Source organism: Lichenostomus cassidix, chromosome 3 (genome assembly GCF_008360975.1).
Source record: "Lichenostomus cassidix isolate B80296 chromosome 3, HeHo_3.0, whole genome shotgun sequence".
Taxonomy (NCBI): domain Eukaryota; kingdom Metazoa; phylum Chordata; class Aves; order Passeriformes; family Meliphagidae; genus Lichenostomus; species Lichenostomus cassidix.
Window position 1 is genome coordinate 66312235 of NC_139483.1, and position 24843 is coordinate 66337077.

At 39.3% G+C, this 24843-nt stretch overlaps 2 protein-coding genes across 3 annotated transcripts; one reads left to right on the forward strand and one right to left on the reverse strand.

The window, feature by feature from the left end:
• Window positions 1–611: 611 nt before the first annotated feature.
• TUBE1 (tubulin epsilon 1) lies at window positions 612–16543 on the forward strand. Of its 2 annotated transcripts, none has more exons than XM_085056140.1 (12): window positions 612–765; window positions 839–912; window positions 2703–2755; window positions 4904–4961; window positions 5547–5662; window positions 6679–6800; window positions 8005–8192; window positions 8998–9173; window positions 9936–10076; window positions 11602–11742; window positions 12637–12811; window positions 14036–16543. In XM_085056140.1, exons 1-12 carry the CDS (start codon window positions 741–743, stop codon window positions 14192–14194), a joined length of 1428 nt encoding a protein of 475 aa, XP_084912266.1. In that variant the 5' UTR covers window positions 612–740; the 3' UTR covers window positions 14195–16543. The 2 variants fall into 2 exon arrangements, with proteins under 2 accessions (XP_084912266.1, XP_084912267.1); XM_085056141.1 differs by having other exon boundaries at window positions 14121–16543.
• CCN6 (cellular communication network factor 6) lies at window positions 15853–23549 on the reverse strand. The gene is made up of 5 exons (XM_085056142.1): window positions 23338–23549; window positions 19784–20057; window positions 19187–19429; window positions 16537–16730; window positions 15853–16134 (listed from the first exon to the last, which is right to left on the reverse strand). The coding sequence occupies exons 1-5, from the start codon at window positions 23398–23400 to the stop codon at window positions 15853–15855; spliced, it is 1056 nt and encodes a 351-aa protein (XP_084912268.1). The 5' UTR covers window positions 23401–23549.
• Between the last annotated feature and the right edge of the window lie 1294 nt (window positions 23550–24843).

The window sequence follows — 24843 nt, forward strand, 5'->3', positions numbered from 1 at the left end:
CTGCAAGCTTTGCACATCCCACATTCTTTACTAGTTTAGTCCTGGTCTTGGCAGTGCTAGATTAACAGTTGGACTTGATGGTCTTAAAGGTCTTTTCCAACTTAACGATTCCATGATTTTGCAGCTGAGCTGTGTTGCGGATCAGTCTTGCCATGCTGAGATAGCAGCATCTCTACACTCTTCGTTTTTTCACTGTGGACAATTATATGCACAAGAAATATGAAATTGAGCTTAATGGGCAAGCCTGGTGGGAGGCTACATTACAGCATTTCCAAATGGCCGTTTTTTCATTTAATTTTTAATTTGTATTTTCATACCGTTTAGCACATTTCACACCACCTCCCTGAATTATGCATTTGGGGGAAATAAAGCGCTTCTTTATCGCATCATTTTTAGCCATAAAGGACAATGAACTGTAGCGTATGGAAATACTTCTCCCGTACAGAGACTTTATTTCAGGTCTTTGTCAGCCCTCCTTTACCTGGGCCTCAGCCGAGGCCCTGCAAGCCCCCTCAGGCTCCCCTCACGACACACCGAGTGCCTGAGTTCCTCACCCCCACCGCTGCCTCACCCACCCACAGCCCACACCCCCCCGCTCCCTAGTGGCACGTTCCACTCGCGGCGGGCAGGCGGGGAGCGCCCGCGGCTGAGCCAACGGTTGGGACGTTCCACCGCAGGAACTCAGGGGGCGCGGCTTCCGGGCGCCGACTTCGAAACGGGAGCCCGCCGCCGGCCCCGCCATGACCCAGTCGGTGGTGGTGCAGGGTAAGGGGGTCGTGGCGCCCACACCTCTCGCCGCCCCCTCGCTGTGCCTGAGCCATGTCTCTCCCCTTTGCAGTGGGACAGTGCGGGAACCAGGTGGGATGCCGCTTCTGGGACCTGGCGCTGCGGGAACACGCCGCCGTCAACAAGGTAACGGGGCTGGCCGGGGCGAGCCGCCGCTCGCTGCCTTCCGCCTTCGTCGCTGTGACTGCGGAGCGCTGAGTTTGTCTGGTTAAACTAAGGCCGTTTCACTGCGAGCAAAGCCAACCCCGGGTTATTGTGCCCTTTAACTAACCGTGAAACAAATCGTAAGGTTAACTGTCAAGAGACCTGGTTAAATCAGAGGGCTGGGCAGACACCAGTCGTATGAAGTTTAACAAGGGAAAGTCCCGGATTCTGCCCCGGGATGGGACAGCCCTGGATGTACGTCCAGGCTCGGGAATGAGATGCTGGAAAGCAGCGCTGCGGGAAGGGAGTTGGGGGTCCTGGTTGGTGGCAAGTTGAGCATGAATCAGCAGTGCCCTGGCAGCCAGGAGGGCCAGCTGTGTGCTGGGGGGCATCAGGCACAGCATCGCCAGCTGGGCAAGGGAGGGGATTGTCCTGCTCTGCTCTGCACTAGGGCAGCATCACCTCGAGTGCTGGGGGCAGCTTTGATACCACAATATAGAAAAACACATTAAGCTATTAGAGAACGTCCAGAGAAGGGCCACGAGGATAGTGAAGGATCTTAACGTGAAGCTGTATGAGGAGCAGCTGAAGTCACTTGGTCTGTTTAGCCTGGAGAAGAGGAGACTGAGGAGAGACCTCACTGCAGTCTGCAGCTTCCTCATGAGGGGAAGAGGAGGGGCAGGCACTGATCTCTTCTCTGTGGTAACCAGTGCCAAGACCCGAGGGAATGGCCTGAAGTTGTGTCAGGAACATTTAAGTTATGGATTAGGAAAAGGTTCTTCAGTCAGAGGGTGGTTGGGCACGGGAGCAGACTCCACAGCACCAAGCCTGTCAGAGTTCAAGAAGCATTTGGACAACACTCTCAGGCACATGGTGTGACTGTTGGGGTGTCTCAAGGGCTAGGAGTTGGACTTGATGTTCCTTCTGGGTCCCTTCCAACTCTGAATATTCTGTGATTCTATGATCCCTAATTCTGGTCAGCTTTCTCCAGCCTTTCCACCCTGAAAAGCTCAGGATGTCTCCCTACAGCCAGGCATTACCAGGTTTGGGGCAGTTAGCAACATGAGAGGACTCTTCAGTGCAGCTACTTTGCCACTGGCAGTAAAACAAAAGGGGACGCTCCCAAAGCCCACCACTGTTTTCCACTTCAGCTCATGGCATGACTTGCTGTACAGTTTTACTGACCAAAATAGCAGCATAAGGAGGGCATAGGATTGTGCTGAGTACCCTGAACAAAAACATGCTTTTCTTGCTGTCTCTATAAAGCACTTAAGGTATTTAAACTTGCCAGATCTCTTTACTTTGTGTTGGGATAAGTAATTTCTGTGCTATCTCTCAACAGGGAATTCAAGAATTAGTGTGATGTGGTGTCCTTTTCACAGAACTCCATGGGTATTGGTATCACAGTCATGGAGCCCATGATGAACTGAGAGTTGTATCAGTGATGAACTGAGTCAGCTAAAGAGCAGCTCTTCAATTTAATAATTGCATTGGGATCTGCAGCAAACTACTGCAGTTGCTTAATCTTGTGCTGAAAAATTAATTTCCTAATTACATTCTTCTCTCAGTTTTTAATAATAAGCTGATGTTTCAATGAAATGTTCATTTTAGAGCTGACTAGAGCTAGCTGTATTCAACAGAGATGTTCACTCAGTTTCAAGTGGCAAGGTTTGACAGGTGACCTTCAGAGGTCCCTTCCAAATTAAATTATTCCATGAAAAAGCACTGAGAATTATTGACATTACACATCATTTGGTGTTGTTTCCTTTCAGAAAGGAATTTATGATGAAGCCTTAAGCAGTTTCTTTAGGAACGTAGATACAAGGTAAGTTCTTACCAAGCAGCTCAAGAGCTTAACACAGTAGATCAACGCTTGTAGTACCTTCTCTTAACCTAAGTTAGAGTTTTCTTTGTTTCAAGTCATATTTAGCTTGTGCTAGAAAAAGATTTTGCTTTTTTGTATTCTCCTCAAAACCTTATCTTTGCATTTCCATTTTATCTATACATACTTCAGTAGTTAAATGTGTTGAAAGTGTTTGGGTTTGTTTTCTGTTCCTTTTGTCCCAAAGGTGGATAGTCAGGATCTGATAGCTTTTGCCATTGCAAATCATACTCAGATTGTGTGCCTTCTGAATACCAACTGAGCAGCATTTCTTGAAGAGTTTTAAGAGGAATTGTATATAAGATATTTAGAAAAGACTGACAGTTTTTAAATCTTATCTGACTATTTTATTACACAGAGTAGTAGCTATAATTGTTTTTTATAAGTTAACTAATTCATACTTTAAAAGCATTAGTCAGCTCTTATCTGTCCAGTTACAGAAATCCTTGCAGTTTGCAAGAAGGAAATGTGTACTTGGGATATCCTGTTTGTTTTAATTAATTAAAAAAAAAAAAACATTTGACCGACCTCTGTTTCCTTCCATTATATGAAAAGGTTGCAGTACAGCATGTGATTTTAACTAGAACAGCATTAAAATCCAAACTGTTTAGTCTCAAATTTTACTTCTTTGAAAGAACACTGCAAATGTATTGAAGTTCAGTATTGTCATTCATTATGGGCATTTCCTAGAATTTTTTTTTCTTTTTTTTAAACCAAGAAAATTTGATCATAAAAAAATGTCTGTTTCTGTATGTGCCAGATGAAACCACCAAATTTGTAATTGACAGGTTGGCTACAATAGGAACATCTGTTTTCTCTCTGAGGAACTGGTCTAGTGGAAGGTGCCCCTGCCCATGGCAGTGGGGTTTGAACTGGATGATCTTTAAGGTCCCTCCAACTCAAGCTATCCCATGGTTCTAGGAACATGAGGATTGTTTTCAGCAATTGAATCTAAGTGATTGAAGGTGTGGTCTGGCATAAAAGACCACGAAGGCAATAGTAAGAAAGAGAAATGGTTTGGGGTTGGTTTTATTTCCCCTTTGAATTTTGTTAGTCCCTGAAGAGAAAATCTCTCAGTGGATTTACTAGTGCTGTAGTGTACTCCTACAGGTTGTTGTGTGGGCTAGGGGAATCACATGGGTATTGGAGGCTGCTGTGAGCTGCTCACCTAATGAGAAATGTCTGGAGACCATCTCTAAGTGAGAAGGTGGAAAATCCTTGAGGAATCCAGTGCAGTCCTGTACTCTCCTCCCCTTGTTCTTGATGAGACTCTGCAGACTCAGAACACTGGTACTGTAGAGAATTTTAGCTGATGTTTTGTGAATATAACGGTGGTTGAATGTAGAATGGTCTAAGACATACTTTAAATTTAGGCTTGGCCAGCTCCCAGACTGGATAATTACTGGAGGGGAAAATAAGATCCATCTTCCAGTATCCCTGTGTTTTTTCCCCTGTGTTGAATATAGTTTAGCCAGACCATAGTGTCTCATCCTTTGAGTTGGAAAAAATGTGATTGTAACATAACGTGTAGTCTGCTATGTTGGCTCAGTACAACCAGTCCTGGGAAAGAAGGAAGATTTGGCTATGTCAGCCCAGCAGGATTGCTGAACTGGTAAATCATAATAAGCAGGATAAGTCGAGCACAGCACTGTGCTGGTGCTCTTACAGAGCTTTCACACCTTGAGCACAAGCACAGTGTTGTACTACCCCACTGAAAAGCTCGTGGGGAGCCTTTTTCCATTGTGTGATGTGGATACTCATATCACGTGCTGGTTAAAGATAATCTTTTCAATGTTTTGCAATGCCTGAAGAATTCCTGCAGAGCAGAGGCTGTATCTGAGAGTAAACTTTAATGCTTGTCTTTTCAGCTTCTTGAAGTAATGTTTAGGATATTTCTGATTGAGATTGTGTCCTGTAGTTTTATTACTTTCAGGAATTATGAGCTCTTAGCAGCATGTTCAGGGTGGTTTTGTTTGTTTGCATTGTCATAGTCCTCCAAACACAAAAATACAAAAGGGTAAGTTTAATTGTAATATATATATTATGCTATGAATCTGATCTTAGATCTTTCTGTTACTATTTTTTTTTCAGAAGTGGTGATAATGGTCCTGATATTTACAAAGGAAAAATCTACTCTTTAAAAGCACGAGTAAGGCAATCTATAAAGGTCACTCTTTACATTGAATATTTATGTCCAACTGTGCGGGAATTCTCATGAAATTCTGAAAATTGCATACAGGTTTAAATACTGCTTTGAATAGGAAAATTTCTAATATTAACTTTTATTAATGCAGTTTGCTGCCAGTCTTGATGAGTAATTTAAATTGAAATTTTAATAAAATGATTACAGACATTGCTACGTTTTTATTTGAATTTTCTAAGGACTGGAAAATTTCTAAGGATTTCTTTGAGCCTCTTTAAATTATTAAGAAGCAAGGAAATTTGAAACATAAAAAGGTTTTAATTTCTTTATTCTTAAGTATTGGGGCAGAATATTATAAAATTTTAACAAAATTTCATCATTTGAAATGCTGTCCTATCGAACAACCTCTAGCAAACAGCTAAGATGAATCTAGTTGGTCTCATAGTTAATAACTGAGGGGAAAAAAGGTTACTCTGGAGCAGAGTAGAAACAGAATTCCTTTTATATTGTAAATAATTTTATATTTCTTTATGTGATTATTTCAAGGGTGGTTTGCTTACTGACCGAATTTTATTCTTTCCATTCTCAAAGGCACTGTTGATTGACATGGAGGAGGGTGTGGTAAATGAAATTCTACAGGGACCATTGAGGGATGTGTTTGATAGCAAGCAGCTCATCACAGATGTTTCTGGTTCAGGAAACAACTGGTGAGAACCTCTTTAGAGCACATTTCTTAGCAGCTAATTAGATGGCATTTGAAAGGGGAAATGATAACCGTAGCTTTCTGCGTCGTTCTGCACCTGGAGAGCTGCAGCATTTTAACAGCAAACTTGGAGTCACTGTTGCCTGGAGGAGGGCTTTGAAAAGGCTCTTACAGAAGAATAATTCTGCTGATGTATCATTTCATCTGGTTTTTTCTCCCTCTTTTTTGATTTTCTTTACAAAAAAACATGCTTTTTATTTTTGTTTCTTTGGCATTCAGCTGCTTTCATTGCTTAGTCAAAGCCATAATCTAGTTTGAGACTGTGCAACTACCGTGGAAATGAGATATATGAACAAATGCACTTCTGATTTCTAAGCACCACAGAGTCTGGCTTTGTGTGTATAAACTACATTACCAAAAGAGAAATTCAGAAAAAGATTGATTAACATAATGAATTCCAAATTTTCATGGAGACCCTAATGTACTCTAATAATATTCAATGGACTACAGACTGGAAAGCAAGTCACCAGCAAATGTACTAAAAGAGAGTGCAATACAGGGAATAAAACATTCTGTAACTTTACCATCTAGCAGACAAGTGTGTTGAAAATTAGTTGTTTGGAGGTTTTTTAGTACTAGTAGCAACTGATTCACAGAGTACTCAAAAGATGAATCTGTACACATATTGCATAGTGGTATCCTTATTGTTAAGGACTATATGGCTTTCATGTCACTATTACAATTAGATCATCCAGTGTGGGAGTTTATTTCCTTCTCAGTACAGAATAATAAGTGTACACTCCAAAGTTGTGAACTTAGTGCTGTTTGCATCCTCAAAGTTAAAACAGTGTCCTGACTCCCATGTTCCCATTAGTAGTTACAGCTTAGAAACTGTCACAGATGAGGTGTTGCACCCAGCTTTGCACTCAGAACTCTAAAATGTCACATAGAAGGAGTTAAAATAACAAATTGAAAGCTTGATTGTTGAAGGGTTTTTTAAAGTACTTCTCGTATCCTCAGGGCTGTAGGCCATAAGATATATGGCTATCAGTACCGTGAAAACATAGTGGAAAAGCTGAGGAAAACCGCTGAACATTGTGACTGTCTACAGTGTTTCTTTGTAATTCATTCAATGGGAGGTGGTAAGTAATCTTTTTATGGTATGGTAACATAGTCCAATGAAGTGGACCAGTAATTATTTATTATTTGTTTTGTTAGAGCACTGAGGAATTCTAATGTGCTACCCACAACAAAAATGCAGCTAAAATTCTAAAGATGAGGCAGTGAGTACATCAGGACAGGTACCAAAGACAAACACTGGGGTATTACTGATCAGGAGGGTCAGTGACCTCTGAACACTGACAGCATTGTCATAATCAACTTGGTTTTAATTGTGGGGAAAGAGTTTTCCAAAAGGCTTTGAAGGAGACGTCTAATGTTGCTTAACTTTAGAAAAACTTTTTTTTTGCTGTTTTCCTTCTACATATTTTTTTTAATCCAATCTAGTTACTTTGTTAATAAGCCAAAAGGGAGACTCCTTTGCAGTGACAATTTTGTCATTATTGCATTGCCACTAAGCCTTCCTACCCCAGAAACCTGGGAGCAGCATGTATTATAACTGGTTATGATGTGGAAAAAGACACAGAAAATATCTCTAAATATGAAGCAAGTATTTTGTCAAGGGCCTTTTTTTGTGGCCACTTGCTTAATTCCGGAGACCCTGCAGATACTGTTTCTGTTATTGTGAAAACTGCTGTCTTGTTCACAGATTAAATTGTCTGCCACTGAGAATGTAGCTGAATATTCAGAAAAAGACCCCAGTTCAGTTCTCTGTTTTGAACTCATGGCTGTGTTCTGTAGTGTTAAAGAGGAAAAAAGCTTGTGGGGGGGGGGAAGGGGCAGTTCTGTTGTTACTGGAGAATGAGAAAGCTTCATAAAGAAACCTTAAAAGGAAAATAAGTAATTGTTTGGAGCAATTCAGTGCTTTTAAGCAAATGTTGTGTTTCATAATTCAAATTAAAGAACTGAAAATAAGAAGTAGAAATACTCGGTCAAAAAAATGTTTGTTATATAATGGGACTTTATGGTTTGCAGAAATTTTTGAGACTGTATACTTCATCCTGACTGGCATACTGGGAAATAATTTTATTACTTAATTATTTTCCTGTCTGAGAAAAACCTTCCTGCCTTAATTACAGTTGAATAACCTCTACTGTCAGCCAAATGCCGTAGAAAATATTCATTAACATATATAATTGAAAAGTTGTATGTCTCCTACCTGAGTCTTAGTGCCTGAGATAATGTGGGGAACCTGTCTTCTCTCATTCTGTCTTCATTCATAATTAGGGACAGGATCTGGTCTTGGAACTTTTGTCCTAAATTTACTTGAGGAGGAATTCCCAGAAGTATATAGATTTGTTACTTCAGTTTATCCCTCTGGTGAAGATGATGTTATTACCTCTCCATATAACAGTGTTCTGGCTATGAAGGAGCTTAATGAACATGCAGACTGTGTGCTACCAATAGAGAATGAAGTAAGAAATAATATTCTATTTCTGTATTTTTTTTATTAGAACGTGGAAGTGACTCTTCCTTTTCTGTATTGATTTGAGTACCAGGTCTCCAAAAGCATAATTTCACTTTTTAAAGTAATAATTGAACTTCTAAGCTACTTGCAAGCTTTTGAAATTAACATGGGTATCACTAAAAAGTTGCTCTGCTCCTTCAAAGTAAAGTAGAGTGAATTTTTTCATGTGTATTTCAAGGTAAACAGAGAAAAGCTTCTATTTACTGAGACAGAGTGTCTTCTTTTAGCAATCCGTTTGTGCATAGTATGAGTAGGATGCTGCAAGAGAAATGACTAACTTCTCCAGATTCCAACAAACTTAACTGTGCTGATTAGTGATATGGGAATCATAGATATACCTCAGCTTGCAAAGTGCTAGACTGGTTTGAATCTAGCTTTGGTGACTGTCTTACTGTTTGCTTATGAAAAAAGCAAGAGAAAGTGAAATCTAGTTGGAGACCATATTTTTTGTTTCACAGGTGTTACCTTCTAAAACTGCTTTTTAAATTTTCATAAGGATTTTGAATAGTTGAATAAAATTCAAACTTCTGAGTTGAGCTGTGTGCATATTTATGATATGGCACAGACTTTTAGAAACACTTCAGTCAACTGGAATTGCTCAAAAGTTTGACTTGGATGTATCAAAGGTATAATCTTTGAGCTAACAGTATAATGTCTGAACTTTCAAGATTAATAGAAATGAAAAACTGGAGTACTGAATTTGAAAGTTCTGTACTCAAGACTACTTCTGTGCTTTTTTTCCTCTCTCAAAGTCTCTGTTTGAGATCGTTAATAAAATTCATCAGATGATCAATTCTGGAAAGTTGGGATCAACTGTGAAGCAAAACAGCTTGGTGACATCAAGTGCAGGCAGTGCAAAAACACTACAAGAGAAGCCATTTGATGCAATGAATAACATCGTAGCCAACTTGCTGCTGAACCTGACAAGGTAAGGTTACAAGTTATTCCTCTGTAACACAGTAGTATTGCTGAATGTGGTTTGGGCTGTAAATATGCAGGCCTGTATCAACTTGAATAATATTAATTGGTTTTCATTCTGTATGAGTAATCTCTTTTTAAGAATTGGTTACTAAATGCTAAAGTATTGGAGCTATTCAGATTGGAGTGGTGTTGCTTTAGCTGTGATAGTCTTAAAACTGAAGTGAGTTTATAGGCAGAAGGATATTGTCTTCCATTGGTGCTTAATGGAGCCCAGAGATTTGCCTTTCTAGGCCAGTTGTATTATTTTATAAATATTGTCAGATCATTTTTGATCCTAACTGTCTATTTCTGCAAGAAATATACTTCTGGAGTGTTGGCCTGTTTTTCTTTTGAACAGCTTGTCAGGAATGTTAAGTCACATGTGTTTTATTATAGCCTGTTTGGTAATAGTGGTATTAATTAACCAGTATTAACAGGTTCTAATCCTTATTAATACTGAAAATCAGTGCTAAAGACTACAATTGGGAAACATGGAATCATTCTTGGTAATTTATTGTTCTTTAATGGGAAGTATAAGTAAATAAGACATAGCACTGTTACTGCCAGATGTGAAAGTTTTGTAATTATACTTGAGCACTTGCCTGAATGCTGTGCTGGTTTACAGTTTTATTGTACAGAACAGCTGAAAAATAGATTTCATGGAAGTTTACGTTACAGAAGTGATTTACTTAGTTTATAGCAGTGTCATAACAGTTTGTTAATTTTTCAGCTCTGCTAGATTTGAAGGTTCCCTAAACATGGATCTTAATGAAATCAGCATGAATTTGGTTCCATTTCCTCGGCTTCATTATTTGGTTTCAAGCTTGACTCCTCTGTATACACTGGCAGATGTTAATGTACCTTCTAGAAGGTAAGAAAAAATATTTTTGGAGTTTCACATTTAAAGCTTAATTTTTGACTCTTTCATAGTTTTCACTAAAAAATTCCATTCTGTTGCAAAACTAAGGGTGGAAGTTCTGAAACTTGTACATCTGCCACATTTTCAAATTTATCCTGCTGATTTATGGAACATCTGTCATCCCTTTTCTGTGTAATAGTTGAGCCAGTAAACTTGACATCCTTTAATCTCTGCTGGAAGTGTTTCTGCTGGGAAAATGTATTACTTAGAACCCACACCACAAGTTCTTTTGAGTAACAGTTTGCACTTGACAGGCAAAATACTCTAAAGACAAACAAGGGATTAACTAGACTCTTTGGGAAATAACAGCATCTTACTTCAGTCTGGAGATGCAGTGAGTGCAGTGAGCCTGTTTAACATCTTATTGTAATGATCAACTGACGTGTCAAATTTTGTGAGCTGTTTATCCCTCTAACATAGCAGAAAAATAACCAGTTAAAATAGATTTTACTGGGTTTACTGCATTATGTTCAGTCAGCAAAATGTCCAAATGGTGATAGAGGCAGCTAAGGGTAAGTGATGGAAGTATGCAAAGTGGAGAAGAGGGCAGGACCACCCTTATTTTCCAATGGCAAGTTGTGACAGTCAGATCTGTTGAAAACATACCTTGAGGAGACAGTACAGTGCTGGGGGAAGGTAGCAGACTATGGGGAGATGGTCAGTCAAAGATGTTTCAGAATGAAGTGAGAACAGTAATATTTTTGTCTCCTTTAATTAGTTGGTTTTTTGTAATAGGCAGATTGTGGCAGAGGTGATATAAAAAAAAAGAAATAGAGATGATAAACGTAGAGCATTTGGGACAAATGGAAAGAATAGTTTAGTTGTTGTGGGTCCACAGAACACCATCTTTGGTATCCCATAGTACAGTGAAACTTGGTTAAGGAAGTGAAGACAGAAAGAATATGATCTTCAGTGTCATCTTTTAAAGCAGTCATGTGTGATAAAATTAGAAAAAGTAGACTAGACAAGTATGTATAGCCTGTCCTTTCCCAAATCATTAATCAAAATTAACACAGTCTATGACTCATTGATCCTTTTAAATAATGAAGTGTAACAGGCAGATAATCAGTTCTCTAAGGGTCAGCAGCACTTTGATATTCCTTGTCAGATCCGTCACAGTGAGATTGTCCACTCAAATTGCCACATAGCCAGAACCCCAAGTAGTTAGATCCCTTTACATAATTTTAAGACTTTGTAACCGTTGGACTCAAATTGCCTTTAGAAAGGCAACTTCTCTGACTTAGCAGTGGCTTGTAACTTGAGGAAGAAGAGAGGAAAAAAATATATCCATTGTGTTCCTAGAAACTTCTAATACCACTATATGTACATAGAAAGGTTTGAATTGTCATTTTTGGTCCTGGATTAAATGTACCTTTATCCAGAATTTTATGAACTTTTGAACCCTGAAGGTGGACATTCTGAAAAATTTTTATATGCTACTGTAGTAAGAGTAGATAACTGTTTTCTTCTCACCCAGGTTGGATCAGATGTTCTCAGATGCGTTCAGCAGAGATCATCAACTAATTCAAGCAGATCCAAAACACAGCCTCTACCTTGCCTGTGCACTTCTTGTTCGAGGAAATGTGCAGGTTTCAGACCTTCGCAGAAATATTGAAAGGTTTGTAATACCACACAGTAGTCATGGGATTTGTATTGAAACTGATGGCTGTTATCCAGAGCATTCCAGCTTTTCCTTTGAACAGTTTTAATACCAAATCAGTTTACTCCAACATACTTTTCCTAATTTTGAAAGGGAAGAAAACATAATTAACTTATGTAATGAGTGAAAATAAGTCATAGTGTTCCTGGATTTCCAAATAAAGGGAGGTGCTCTCCTGTCTCAAAATTGCAAAAGAAAGTAAAGCCCAGCCTTCCAGGGGTCTCCCAACAGTAAAGGATGTTGGAAGAATAAGTTCTGTAGTAGGAGTTTGTTTTTGCTAAACAGAAGGCCCCTCCTCTCTTTCATAGTTACTTTCATGTAGGTAGGAAATCATCCTTATTTTAACAGCTCTGTGTTGGTAGCACCCATTTTCTACCTTTTACACTGTTGGTCTACATAGATGTAACAGGAAAGGCAGGCAAAGCTTCACATACAAAATGGAATTAATAAGCAGACAGGGGTGCATGGGGAAAATTTCTGAGGATCCAAAGTATTTTACTTATTTCAAAACTACAGGTAGACTGATTGTTCCCACACAGTATTAATCTGCCCCTTTACTAAATCTCAGAGTGCTTGCAGTCCCTTTTATAGAAACAGGTACTTGTAACTTTGCTTTTCAAATCCCAGTACATTAAATTAACAAAATAAAATTGATGTTTGCAATTTAAATTTAAAACAGAGACACAATGGTTTAGTCTGAAGTCTAAAATGTCTTATTTACAGTGATAGTTATAACTTTTCTCTTTAATCCTGTGTTCTTAAATGTTAACCTTTTCAGACTGTTAGCTGAGAAAGGAAACTTAGCTTTTGTGTTCTTTGTATTCCTTAGGTAACTACATTTTTGTATCACAGGTTGAAGCCTTCTCTGCACTTTGTGTCCTGGAATCAAGAGGGCTGGAAAACTGGTTTGTGTTCAGTACCTCCTGTGGGCCATTCCCATTCCCTTCTGGCTTTAGCAAACAACACCTGTGTAAAACCAACTTTCATTGAACTCAAAGACAGATTTATGAAGCTCTACAAGAAAAAGGTGCAACTGTTATCATTGTAACATCCATAGTCACAAATTGTTAGCATCTTGTGTTTTTGGAAATCAAATCTTAGTGTCTCAAAAGGATTGCTTACAATTAACAGCCCAAGGGTTTTATTCATGTTACCAGTCAAAGAATCATACCAACAGTTGCTGCCTAAAAGGCATAAAGCCCTTATTAATCTGTACCTATCTGGCAACATCAGAGTTGTAGAATGGTTTGGGTTAGAAGGAACCTTGAAGATCATCTAGTTCCATCCCCTCTACCACAGACAGGGGCATCTTCTGCTAAACCAGGTGGCTCAAAGCCCCATCCAACCTGGCCAAGAACACTTCCAGGGATGGAGCATCCACAATTTCTCTGGGCAACCTGTTACAGTGCAAAGTAAAGAATTTTGTCTTAATATCTAACCTAAACCATGGTGTCCACCAAGCTTTCTCTCACTTCCCTTCCTCAGCAGAACAGGAGAAAAGTACAATGAAAAACTTGTGGGTCAAGGTGAAGATAGAGAGATCACCTACTGGTTATTGTCATGGGCTAAACAGACTTGGCATACTGAATATTAATGTATTGCCGATGAATAGCAGAGTAGTACAGCAAGAAATAAAACCAAAACTGAAAACACTTCCATCCCCTTCCACTGCCTTCTTCCCAGCCTCTGAATTCCAATTCTGTTCCTTCTTTGCTGATCTTAGTGTCTCCAGGGCTGTTTCTCTCACATTTTCCTAAATCTTCTCTTTCAAGGCTGTTGTGCAGCATTTTTACCCCTCATTAAATATGTTGTCACAGAGGCATTACCAGCATTACTGATGGGCTCAGCTGCAGCCAGTGGCAGGTCCATATTGGAGCTGGCTGGAATGGCTCTGTCCAACATGGGGGCAGCTCCTGTTACCTTCTCACAAAAGACACCCCTGCAGCCCTGTGCTCCCCCTGCTACCAAAATCCTGCCATGTAAACACAATGCACAGTTGGTCAAGTGTACCCAAGAAGGCAGTGTGAAAAGATGGGTGTTTAAGGAATCAGTAATACTGACTGTAATTCACTAGGGGATTGTTACCAAAGTTGCAAAGTATTTAAACAAGGGATATCATGATATAATTCTCTAAGTCTCCTTTCTGCAGTGCTTGCACTCGCCCCTTCAGTGCAGGCTAAATGGTACTTACTGAGCCAAAGCAATTAGGTGCCAAGAAAAGGATAACGCTGGGTTTTTTTTATTCTCATAGGCTCACCTTCACCATTATCTGCAAATAGATGGGATGGAGCAAAGCTGTTTTTCTGAAGCTATATCCTCTTTGTCTGACCTAATAGGAGAGTACAATGAACTGGACGCTACAAAAGGTGAGCCTAGAATAGATCCTTCAAGACTGAAGATAGCTGTTTAAAGAAAGAAGAGCTGATTTAAAAAAAAAAAACAACAAAACAAAGCACTTTCCCTAAGCATCCAGCCACTTCAGTTAACCAGGATGACTTGGATCATGCCTGACTATTGTAATTCCAAAGTGGAAGCAGGACAACAGCTTCCTTACTTCAAGAGGTTCATTAAGTGATGAGCTATGCCTGTAAAAAAGATTTGAAGGCACCTAGTTGTGGCTGGTAAGGACATTAGCCCTGACTGTGGAGTAAATTGACACACATACGCTGTGAAGAAAAGGAGGAGAGGTTGTAGCAGCCAAAAATGTAATTCTTTTCTCAGACTTTCAACTTAACCATAAACTAAAGGTAGGTCTTGCTTCAAAGAATGATCACCAATGCAAGATTTAGTTTTTAACAAGCAACTACTACGAAGAGAAGAAAAGCCCATGTAAGTCTTTTCAAAGATGAAAGCAAGTCTCTAATGAAACTGCTTTCTTACACTTTGCACTAGATTTTTCACAATGCTCTAAGCTATGTTCCTCACTTTAATATTTTTGCGTCTATGTTGTACTTAGCTATATTAGAGCACTCTGAGTTGATACCAAAGTTGGCAATAACAGAAAATTCAACAAAATTAATTTTGTTTCAAGTATTGTGCTTGGAATATTAATTAAAGTTTTAATGATTTGTATTCATGAATGCTGAGTTGCACTTGAGATAATACAGAATACCTCAGAGAGAAACATGCACTTATAATGAAGTTATAATGACCATTTGGAAAAAGAAAGTTTATAGCCTTGAAAGAATGCAAATAAAATAGATGTTTTAATATTTATAGTTACCAGAGTAAGTAGCTTTTTATATTACAGTAAGAACTTTTGCAAAATAGAATGTACAGCTGTTTCCAGTTGCTTGTTAGTGAACTGTTACAGATCAGAATGGATTGATACAATGATTTCTTGAAGTCCTTCTAGCAGATTTAGAGTGGATATGTAAGTAAGCACAATTTTCAATGTATATGCGTGCCCAGAAGTATTCAATAAAGTATTGTTGAGATAACATGATAACATTTGTTGCGAGGATTTTTTAAGAAACTGTTCTAAAAATAGCAGTTTTCTTAAAATCTTGTGTCTATTATCTGCAGTTGCCCACTTACTTGTTCCTTTTCACATGCAGTGTTTATATCCACAACACTGGAGAAAGACCATCTGTTGCAAAAAGCAGTCTGAGTTTAAAGTTAATGACTTCTGTTTCAAAACAGCATTGATGTGTTTTACTAATGCAAATGTATAGCAGAAAAGGTTAATTTAAGAATGAAGAATGATAGATTAAGTATTACAGGGCAGTTTTTTCCTAATAGGTTAGAGCATGTATTTGTCTTTGTGGGTAACAAATTGTTATAGTGGGGTGTGAAGCTGTCTTGCTCTGCCTTTCTTAATCACCAAAAGTTCTTGTTTGGGTAGTACTGGCGTTAGATACATCCTTCTCAAGAATGTATGTGTCCATGTAAAAACAGTTACATTTAAAAAGATGCCCTCTTGCACCTTCTAGGTGCCATTTAATAAATGAGTGAATATTCACTTATGTAGTTTCATTATAAACACTGCTGTGGCAGGAGGTTATGCTGACTCTTCAGGGTGTGAATGTGCTGTTGCACTCCATGTGTTACAGTTAACAGTGTAATTCATCATAGGAGTTTGAGTTCAGAAAATATATCTCCTGGAACACTGCAAATCCTCTGACACACACACGATGTTATCCACATCATCTTCCAGCTGAAGAAGCCTTCGTTGGGACACTCAAACTGTACAGTGATCATTTTGGACTTATTAGGAGTGCAGCACCTCTTGTCCAAGCACACTCCACAGAAAGTTAGTTTGTATCTTTGAGTAGTTGAGCATCCGGAAAAGACTAGCTTCTCTGCTGTTGGAAGCTGGAAAGTTGGTTGACATGTTTTTCCCTTTGGAATCTTTAATATTAAAACAAAGAAAACCCTGAACATTAAAAGCAGATCATGTAAGAAAAAGTTGCAACATTTACTTAGAAATATCTTGACAGTTACTCAGTCTGAAAGCTGCCTGATCTTTCCTTTGTCAGTCAACAAATAGAAAATATTTTCAGAGTGACTGCGCATCAGGTCAGCATTACGAGACTTTTATTTCAGGACATTATATTCTTTTGTTTGAAATTGCACATCAGTAGTTTTCTATTGAAACCTGAAGACTGATGGTAGTAAATATAGAAGAGTTATTTAAAACCCATTAAAAAAAAAGAAGCAAATGTTTTATTAGTACTTGCTAATACATCCATTTTTCCATTAGTTCCAATGTTTTAATTTTCTATTAGAAATTAATTTTATGCTAGAAAATACCTTTATTTTCCTCAGCGTATTGGTCAGACAAGGCTGGATGAAGCATAATCGCCTTTCTTTTTTCATTTCACATTTTCTGTTGTCGTTGGTCACTCTGCTGGATATGCCTATGCCACAGGTCCTGGAACAGGGTGTCCAGGGAGTTGCCTGTATGAGGCACTTTTTCTTCAAAACTAGCGGTAAGCTTCTGTAAGCTAAGACAGCAATATTTTATTTATGCAGCCCCAAAAGGATGAATTGAAAATACTAGGTAAGAATTGGATTTCTGTTCATGAAGGTACTTCTGTAGGTAAACCTAAAAATGAGACGTAAATAACACTTATGCAAAATTCAGCTGAGCGGCAGTTAAACTTTGCTGACGCTGGATACTCAGATCCTAGCAAGGACTATGAAATTGCATGTATTGTATGACCTTTTAGTTTTATGTGATGGAAATGTTGTGTGGAGAGAGTTAATTGTGGAATTTTTATGAAATGTCCAGATTTTTATTTTATTTCAGGCCACACATAGCTTGTAAAGGCTGCTGAAAACATTAGTGTTTTGTGTCTTTGTAGATATTGATGATACTTTAGTTCTTGTATTGAGGAATAAAATTCTCCAATCACTTTTAGATGCCACTAAGGAGGCTGAGGGCTCGATTAGGTGGAGTATACTTAAAAAAAGAAACAAAATTGCAGTGGAAGAGTTCTGCAAAAAACTATGTGGAATCTGCATTTATGTAAGAGCACAGGCAGAATTACCAGAATTGCTGTCTACTTTCTAGAATACTTGGAAAGTAGACAGCGATTTAAAGATCTTATTGAAGTAAGCAGTTTAAAAGCCTGTCATGGATCTGTAACAAATAAAGGGAAGTTAAATGGTTGTTTATACTTTGTACATTTTTAAAGTATGACCTAGTTACATCCCTGTGTGTCTGAATTAGGTAAATAAAATTGAAATGGAAAGCCAGAAAACAAAGCAAGAGGAGTGAAATGAAACTTAGCACTTTGTATCCAGTCTAACAGAAAAAGTACTTTTGAAAATACATATTAGCTCATTGAGCCATCCATGAAATTTCTGGACAGGTTGTCAAGATACTTCTGCTGGACTGGGAAATGGGAGGGGGGAAGACTTTACTTTGAAGAAAATTTCAAGGTGTTTTTCATAAGAAGATTCCCAAAGAACACCATCCTACAGCATGTACAGCCACCACAGGGACAGGGTGTTGGGTCCCTGAATGGAGCCCAATAGAAAGTGGAATGGAGCCCAATAGAAAGTGTGCTTTGCAAGCTGGGTGTCTTTTCTCAAGGTTATGCTGTGCAGCTGATCCAAATTCCAGAATAAATGCTGTTGTGTTGCCGACAGTGAAGGAGTTACTGCAGATTGGACTTCAGCTTTGGGATCCACTGAAAGACTGCAAAGTAAATGGCTTAATGCTGTTCTCCAGATATCTGAAATACATTAATTAGGTTTGTGGTGAGATCTATTTCAGAGGCTCAAATGGCTTGGTTGCCATTGTTTTCAGTGTGTTATGGTCTCTCTTCAATCAGATTAGCATTGTTCTCTAGAATTAAATCTCTCTTCACTTGAAGTCAGTTGCTTTACCGAGTGCCTGTTTATTCAATGGCAATAAATATATTTCTGTTAAAAGGCTTTGATACTAGATATAAATATTGTATCATGATTTTGAAGTGAAGATAAACTTTTTTTTACTTTGGCTTACTTGCATAACCACTGCTTACATGTGAGAAATTGTCCAAACTGGGCTTCGGATTTTGTAAGCAGGTCGGTTTATCTGCAGATTGATTGACTTATGTGCATCTACTCAACAGTCTTTGATGAAGGTTTTTTGATAAGCTTTACAATCTTTTTTGTTTTATTTTATTGATCCATGGTGGTGATTCAAGCTGCCACCATATAAACAGCCCTGCTTTCTGGTACCTGCATTAGCTGTAACATAGATGACTTTCACCATGAAAAGTTGTACATGCAAGGAGATGGCACAAGCGTAGGCAGCTGTGGCCAGGGAAGGGCTGGCATAGCTGCTTCTGACAATGGTGCTTCCTTAGAGTGGAAAAGAGAACTAGTGTTAGCAGCAGAGCAAGAATGAAGTTAAAGGAAATGTCATCTGACCCAGAATTGCATGCTTGTGAATACTTTTGGGCAGACTGAAGAGGGGGAAACTGGGGGGAATATTGTTCTTGCAGCGACCTAAAATTTGTGAGTGCGGGAAAGCCACTAAGGCAATTTTTATAATTTTCTGCTTTCTATTGACAGAAGAGTCCTGTATCATGTTAATGTAAGTATGTATGTGGAAACCAAGACTCCCTAACACCACAAAGCAGGAGAAAGCAGGACAGTTCCCAGGCTGTAAAATGGCTGTCCACCAGCATCCCTAATTGGGCTGATCCAATGGCTAGTAAACCTCTGCAGAAAGATGCTTTGGCCAATTCCCTGGTGACAGAAGCCAAAAGCCTTTTTGGTTCTCACATTCATTAGGTTTAGAGAAATGAGAATAAGAGGGGTAAGTGGGACTCAACAGTCACCCTGGCAAAGGCCTTGAGCAAGAATTGGTCAAGTGCCAGTGCGCTGCATGCCTGGCTGCTGGAGCCAGGGGCATTAACTGCAGAAAGGCTCATGTACATAAAAGTCTACCAGTAGCCAGGCTCACCTGACATCAGTCTGTAGTTGGTTGATTGAAGTTGCTTGTGCTGTCCCAGGCCACAAATGGATTGTCCGGGCTTCTTTTTGCCTGTGACCCTGGTGCAGGGACTTCCTGCTAATCTTGGTGTGAATGCAGGGGTACATCCAATTATACCACTGACACACAGGCACTTATAAAGCGGGTTAGGCTGAAAGGTCTGCCCGTTGGCATAATAAACTCCACTGAGCTCACATCCTACAGCTACCAGATCTGAAAATGGTGAACAACAGTTACTAACACAGGAGGAGCACGTGGGTCTTGCTAAGGAGAGTGCTAAATTGCAGTCAGTCTTTATGGCATCCACAGTGTTTTAAATCAGCCATCAACATGTCTGCCAATAACAGGCTTGTGCACAATGAACTGGTCTCACTAATGCAGCTAAGTTTAAATACAGTCCCAGCCCTCATCTCATTCTCTGACAGCGCAGCTGTGGGACTAAAATAGGATAAATTCCTTAGCACAGAGCTGTGCAACACCTGCAAGCAGAGTTTTCCTCCAAAATCATTCACTTACTGGTCCCCGCCCTCCTGGATTTCATAAAGGGAATGTGAAAGAGCAACTTACATGCACACACGCCTGTTTCATACCTAGGCTCGTCTTCCGAGTAGTCACAGTAGAGCCCTTTGTGGGGATCACAGACATCTGCTTCATTGCAGGTCTCTCCTGCTTGCTTGGCACAGACCTTACAGCAGCCACAGCCATCCTTCACCAGGCTGACCCCAGGGGTGCAGGCTGGCACCGGCGGGCATCGGCACGGCCAGCGACAAACCTCCTTGCGCTGGACTTCACCGCTTTCTGAAGGTTTATTTCCGGGCTGCTCTGGTGGTCTGTGGAAAAACTTACACACAGTGGGCCATTTTGAGCACTGAATGCATTATGTGAAGCTGGAATAGCATAAAATGAAGTCAAGATGGAAAAAGCTGTCAAGTTGCATGAAAATATGTAACGTTTCTCATCTCACAACATCAAGAAATGAGACAGGCTGTGAGGGTTAGGTGGAAGGCAGAGGACCATTTTCATCAGTCAGTGTCATACACTGAGATGTTTTTCCACCAGTGAGCTTGGCCTACTGCTTATACAAAACACAATTCACCGGTCTTGTCTTTGCCTTCTATAGAAAAAAAACTGAATAGAAGTAAAAATTTTTAAAAAGTGTTTTAAGGTAGATGGTGGTTTTATTGTAAGTATTCCTTCCTACACACCAATCAAATTAATTGGCTTTTGATTCCTCACATTGTTTTATAGCCAGCCACAGTCCTGTGTGCTGGTTCTGATGGCAAAATCCTTTTAAAATAGGGAACCTCTTTTGAATGTTGCTTTTCCTCCAAAATTTGAGTAGATGCTTGGGAAGGAGCATTATAATATTTACAAATGCTCTTGTGCTAGACGCAAAAAATTAATCCTAATAAGGGAGGCTAGTAGTTGTACTGAGCTTAATAGGTCACTTTCTAAGAGTGCATTTATTTGCATGACTAAGCCTTCATTGAATCCAGGGCTTACAGAGCAAAGACATATCTCATTAAAGAGATTTGTATCAGCAGTAGGAAGTCAAGATCTAGCCAGACTTTACTGTTTTACACATTCTGTCTCAGAATTCATGTCTTTCTTTTTTTTTTTTTAAGTAAAGGAAGTCCGAAGTAATTCTTGATGGGCTTATTTTTCTGAAGTGTGGGGGCAGATTAAATCAGCACAGTGTGAAAGGATCTATTTGAGATAGCTGTAGTCTATCTGCCTTTTATAAGAACTACATCTAAAACTTAGCACTTTAGATCTTAGCATCAAATCTTTTCATGTTGCTGATTTCAGCAGAAATGCAGGTCATGGTACAGTTATTCCCCATGCATTCTGGTTCCACAGTTAAGTGGGGGCATGCACAGCACTTGGCCACTATACAACATAAGGCCTGGAAGCCACTCTCATCACACAGCTCTGACTGCCCAAAGAGCAAAAGGGAAACAAGACCCAGCCCTTCGTCAGATGCCAGTAGCACCATCAAGCTTGCTTAAAAAAGAAAAACAAAACATATATCCTATATTTTTTTCTGGGCATATGAAGCCCAGCCTATCAGTTTCCCTCTGTTCCTCCAAACTGCAAGGCCCTACTGATGTAGAAATCACCTCCAGCAGAGATGCTGAGGGAAAGCTGGGAAAGGGGTCATTCAGCTGAGGTTCCTTGCTGCTCAACTTTCAAACTGGAAGTATCTGTAGAATTCAGTATTTCATATGTCATAGCCCAGGAAAGCTCTTGCAGCATAATTGAGCTGGCTTAATTGCATGCAGTAGTAAATGACCTTTTAAAAGGCTTTTTTCTACCACTAATTTCCATTTTTCATGGTCATTTACAACTATACTTACGATATCTTAATCTGCAGCTACTAATGAAGCTCCGAAGTAGCAGCTTTCAAGTTCCTTTGGCTGAATGATTTTTAAGCTAGATATTAATTTACATAGGCAATTCATATAGTAAGTGGATGTTAAACAATGTCATGGGGTATTCCATGCAGTATGAAGAAGATAGTTTCATAAATGTGTCATTTGTAAAAGGATTTCTTCTAATCCTTTTTACCTAAATGCAGCAATAACACAGAAACAACTAACTTGAGTATACTTTTTTTAGGCAGCTAAGCCTTTCCTGTAAATCATAATGTTAACTTGATGAGTGTGTGCATTGGAATAGAAAGGTTCTTAAATTATTGTTCTGGACACAAGGCACACAGGTATTCCCATACATTTAGCAGTGTTTAAGACAATATGGTTGTTTTAGGAAACACTTCCTTGCTGCTTTTTTCTTCAGAAGCAGAGTATTGTTATTGTTATTATTATTATCAGGAATTTGGCCATCTGCCAGCAATATGAGGTTATGGGGCTTGAATCAGATATCATGTTTCAAAATCAGTATATGCAGCAGGAAGTAATCTTATGTGCTTCAACCAATATGTTTAATGTGTGTTACAAATTGAAACATGCTTTAAACCTACAGACTTCTACTTAGGGGAGTTTTCTCTCCTTTTTTTAGAGAAAGATGTGAGCTGCAAGGTGTGAGACTACAAATTTCTTACACAGTAAGAAAAACACCATCAGGCAAATATCTGAGAGTTTTAACTGTGGAATCACTGAGAACTTTGGTTTACATGAAAAATCTTCGCATATCAATTATGTTACAATGAAAATGTAAAGTTTGCTTGTACAGTTTATAGGTCAAATATTTTTCTAATTTGTGCTTCACCAAGTTTCTATACCAAAGCTATTCACATCACACTAGCCCCTTTGCATACTTTTCCTGATCCTGTGGCCAGATCAGAAAATGAGACCATTGTGTAAGAACCCTTCATGTCTTGTTTGTTTTCCTATGTTTTAAAGATTGAACAAGGTCAGCATGGCATAAATAAGCAAATAGCAAAAGTAGGCAATGTATTATCACTAATGTTCAGTTATCTTAGTCTGGCTTTAAATAAGCAGAAAGTGGAGGGAAACCGCCATTTGAAAATTCTCCTATTGATATTCATCTTGATTGTAAAGGAAAAATACACTGTTTGCATGTAAAGTGCATTTTCAAAATTAAGTAAATAAATAATTAAATTGGCCTTTGACAGAAATGCCTTTCCCAAAAGCTATCACTTACAATTTTCTCATTAGAAATAAAGTATAACACAGCCCAGGTGCCTTTCTTGTTTGTAAAAGTAGCCTGAAGTCAGACCGCTATGTGTATATATACATATTTGCAAATAAACTTATACATATGTATATATATAGAATATGAGCATGGATAAGATGTGTACTTTCTTACTACATCAGATAGTCATTTGTGCTAATATATAAAAAAAATTTTTAAAAAAAATTTAAACGAAAGCAAGCAAGGTCAGTGACAATTTAAGCTTCCCTAGCACTTTTTTCTTCCCACCAAGTCATATTAATGTACAGAGAGAAAAAAATACCAAAATGTGACTGATGCAGTAAATAAGCTGCAAATGAAATTTAGTCAGGAGTAGAGAATTGCTCCTTATTCTTTATGAGGAATTTACTTATCTGAAATTTAATTCATCATTAAGCAAATAAAAACTTTTAACCATGACAAGGTGAGGAAGGGAGAAATCCTTTTCTTCTTTTTAATGAACTTACCTGTTGAGTACAAGGGATGATGAAGATGGTGGGAACAAGGAGCCACCGCATGTTCCTGCACATTCAGAAGTGAAACTGGGAGATAGGGAACAGGCTGAGCTGTGTCAGAGGAAGCCCTGAACACAAAGCTCTCCTCTGTCTCCCTTGCCAACCCTACTTTCCCCAGCACATGCACAAACACATACACGCATTCACACTTGAAATTCTCCACTTCATACAGAACCAGCTTCACACTGAAATTTCCAACTGGTCTTCTTTTCTCTGCCCACTGCTAGAATAGAGATTTTCACACCCTGCTTGATCCCATCCAGCTGCTTCAGCAGATTCAGCCAGACTTAATTGAGGTCGGGTAGGGTGACATCTGATTCTTAAAATCTTGCTGCTGGAAATGCAGTGTTATTTTTAACTTGTCTTTAAATCCATATTGCAGGAATTTCTGAAATCTGAAGGGCAGAGCCCCAAATACATGGGGGTTTTTTGAGACAGAAAAAGCAGATTTCTTCAAAATTTCTAATGTATTGTGTACCTAGCAAATCATTGCATAAAAATTAACAGTCAGTACATGCTCTCTAAAGAGAGAAGGAGATGCTATCAAGTGTTAGGATGCTGCTACATATTCTGCACTGCTTCCTCCCATGGAATCCTCACAGGGAAGCCCACACTATAATGTACTTTTCCCTGAAGTATGCACCTTGTCTTATTGCTGTGTCACCCCACTTAAGCACAAGATTGCTCAAATCTCCAAATTCCCTCCTCCTTAATACTATCAAGGTGATGTGTTTGATTTCTAGGCTAACAAGTGAGGGTCTCCAAAGTAAGACAAAAGCTCCAGCCCTGCAGCAGTGGTGTTGGTGGTGCCCGGGTAAATGCTCCTCCTTTGCATTTTTCCTTGCTCAGGCACCTCCTGTGAAGCCCAAGAGTTACTAGGGGAGGCTGCCAAAGACCACACTCACACAGCAGCCATGTGTGGACAGAGGCTGTAGTGGGAGGAGGGAACCAAATCCAGTCCAAGCAATTCTGTTTGGCTTCTGGACTTGGAGCACCACATGCCCTCCTCAGTTACAAATGCACCCTGAACTGCCCCTCCAAAATCTTGAGCATTCAGCTGTAAAACACTGAAAATCTGCTTTTCTTTAGCACAACCACTTTGTCACATACCTCAAGATAAAGTCCAGGCAGTACCTGGGAGACAGTTGGATGCTGCAGATCAGTTCATTTCCTTATGTTACTCTGGTGTGTGGCAGTGCAGACTTAAGCCATCCTTGTGTTTCCCTTTGAAAGCTTATGAACATAGCACACAGGTTTCTCAAAAGTCTCTTCTGTACACTATCAAAACAGCATCTTTCACAGAATCAGAAGATAGTGGAGGCTGGAAGAGACCCAGGGGGTCTCTAGTCCAACCCCTGCTCAATAAGGGTTCATTCTGAGATCAGACTAGGTTACTCACAGCTCTGTCTATTTGGATCTGGAAAACCTCCAAGGGTGGAGGCTGCTAAACCTCTCCTG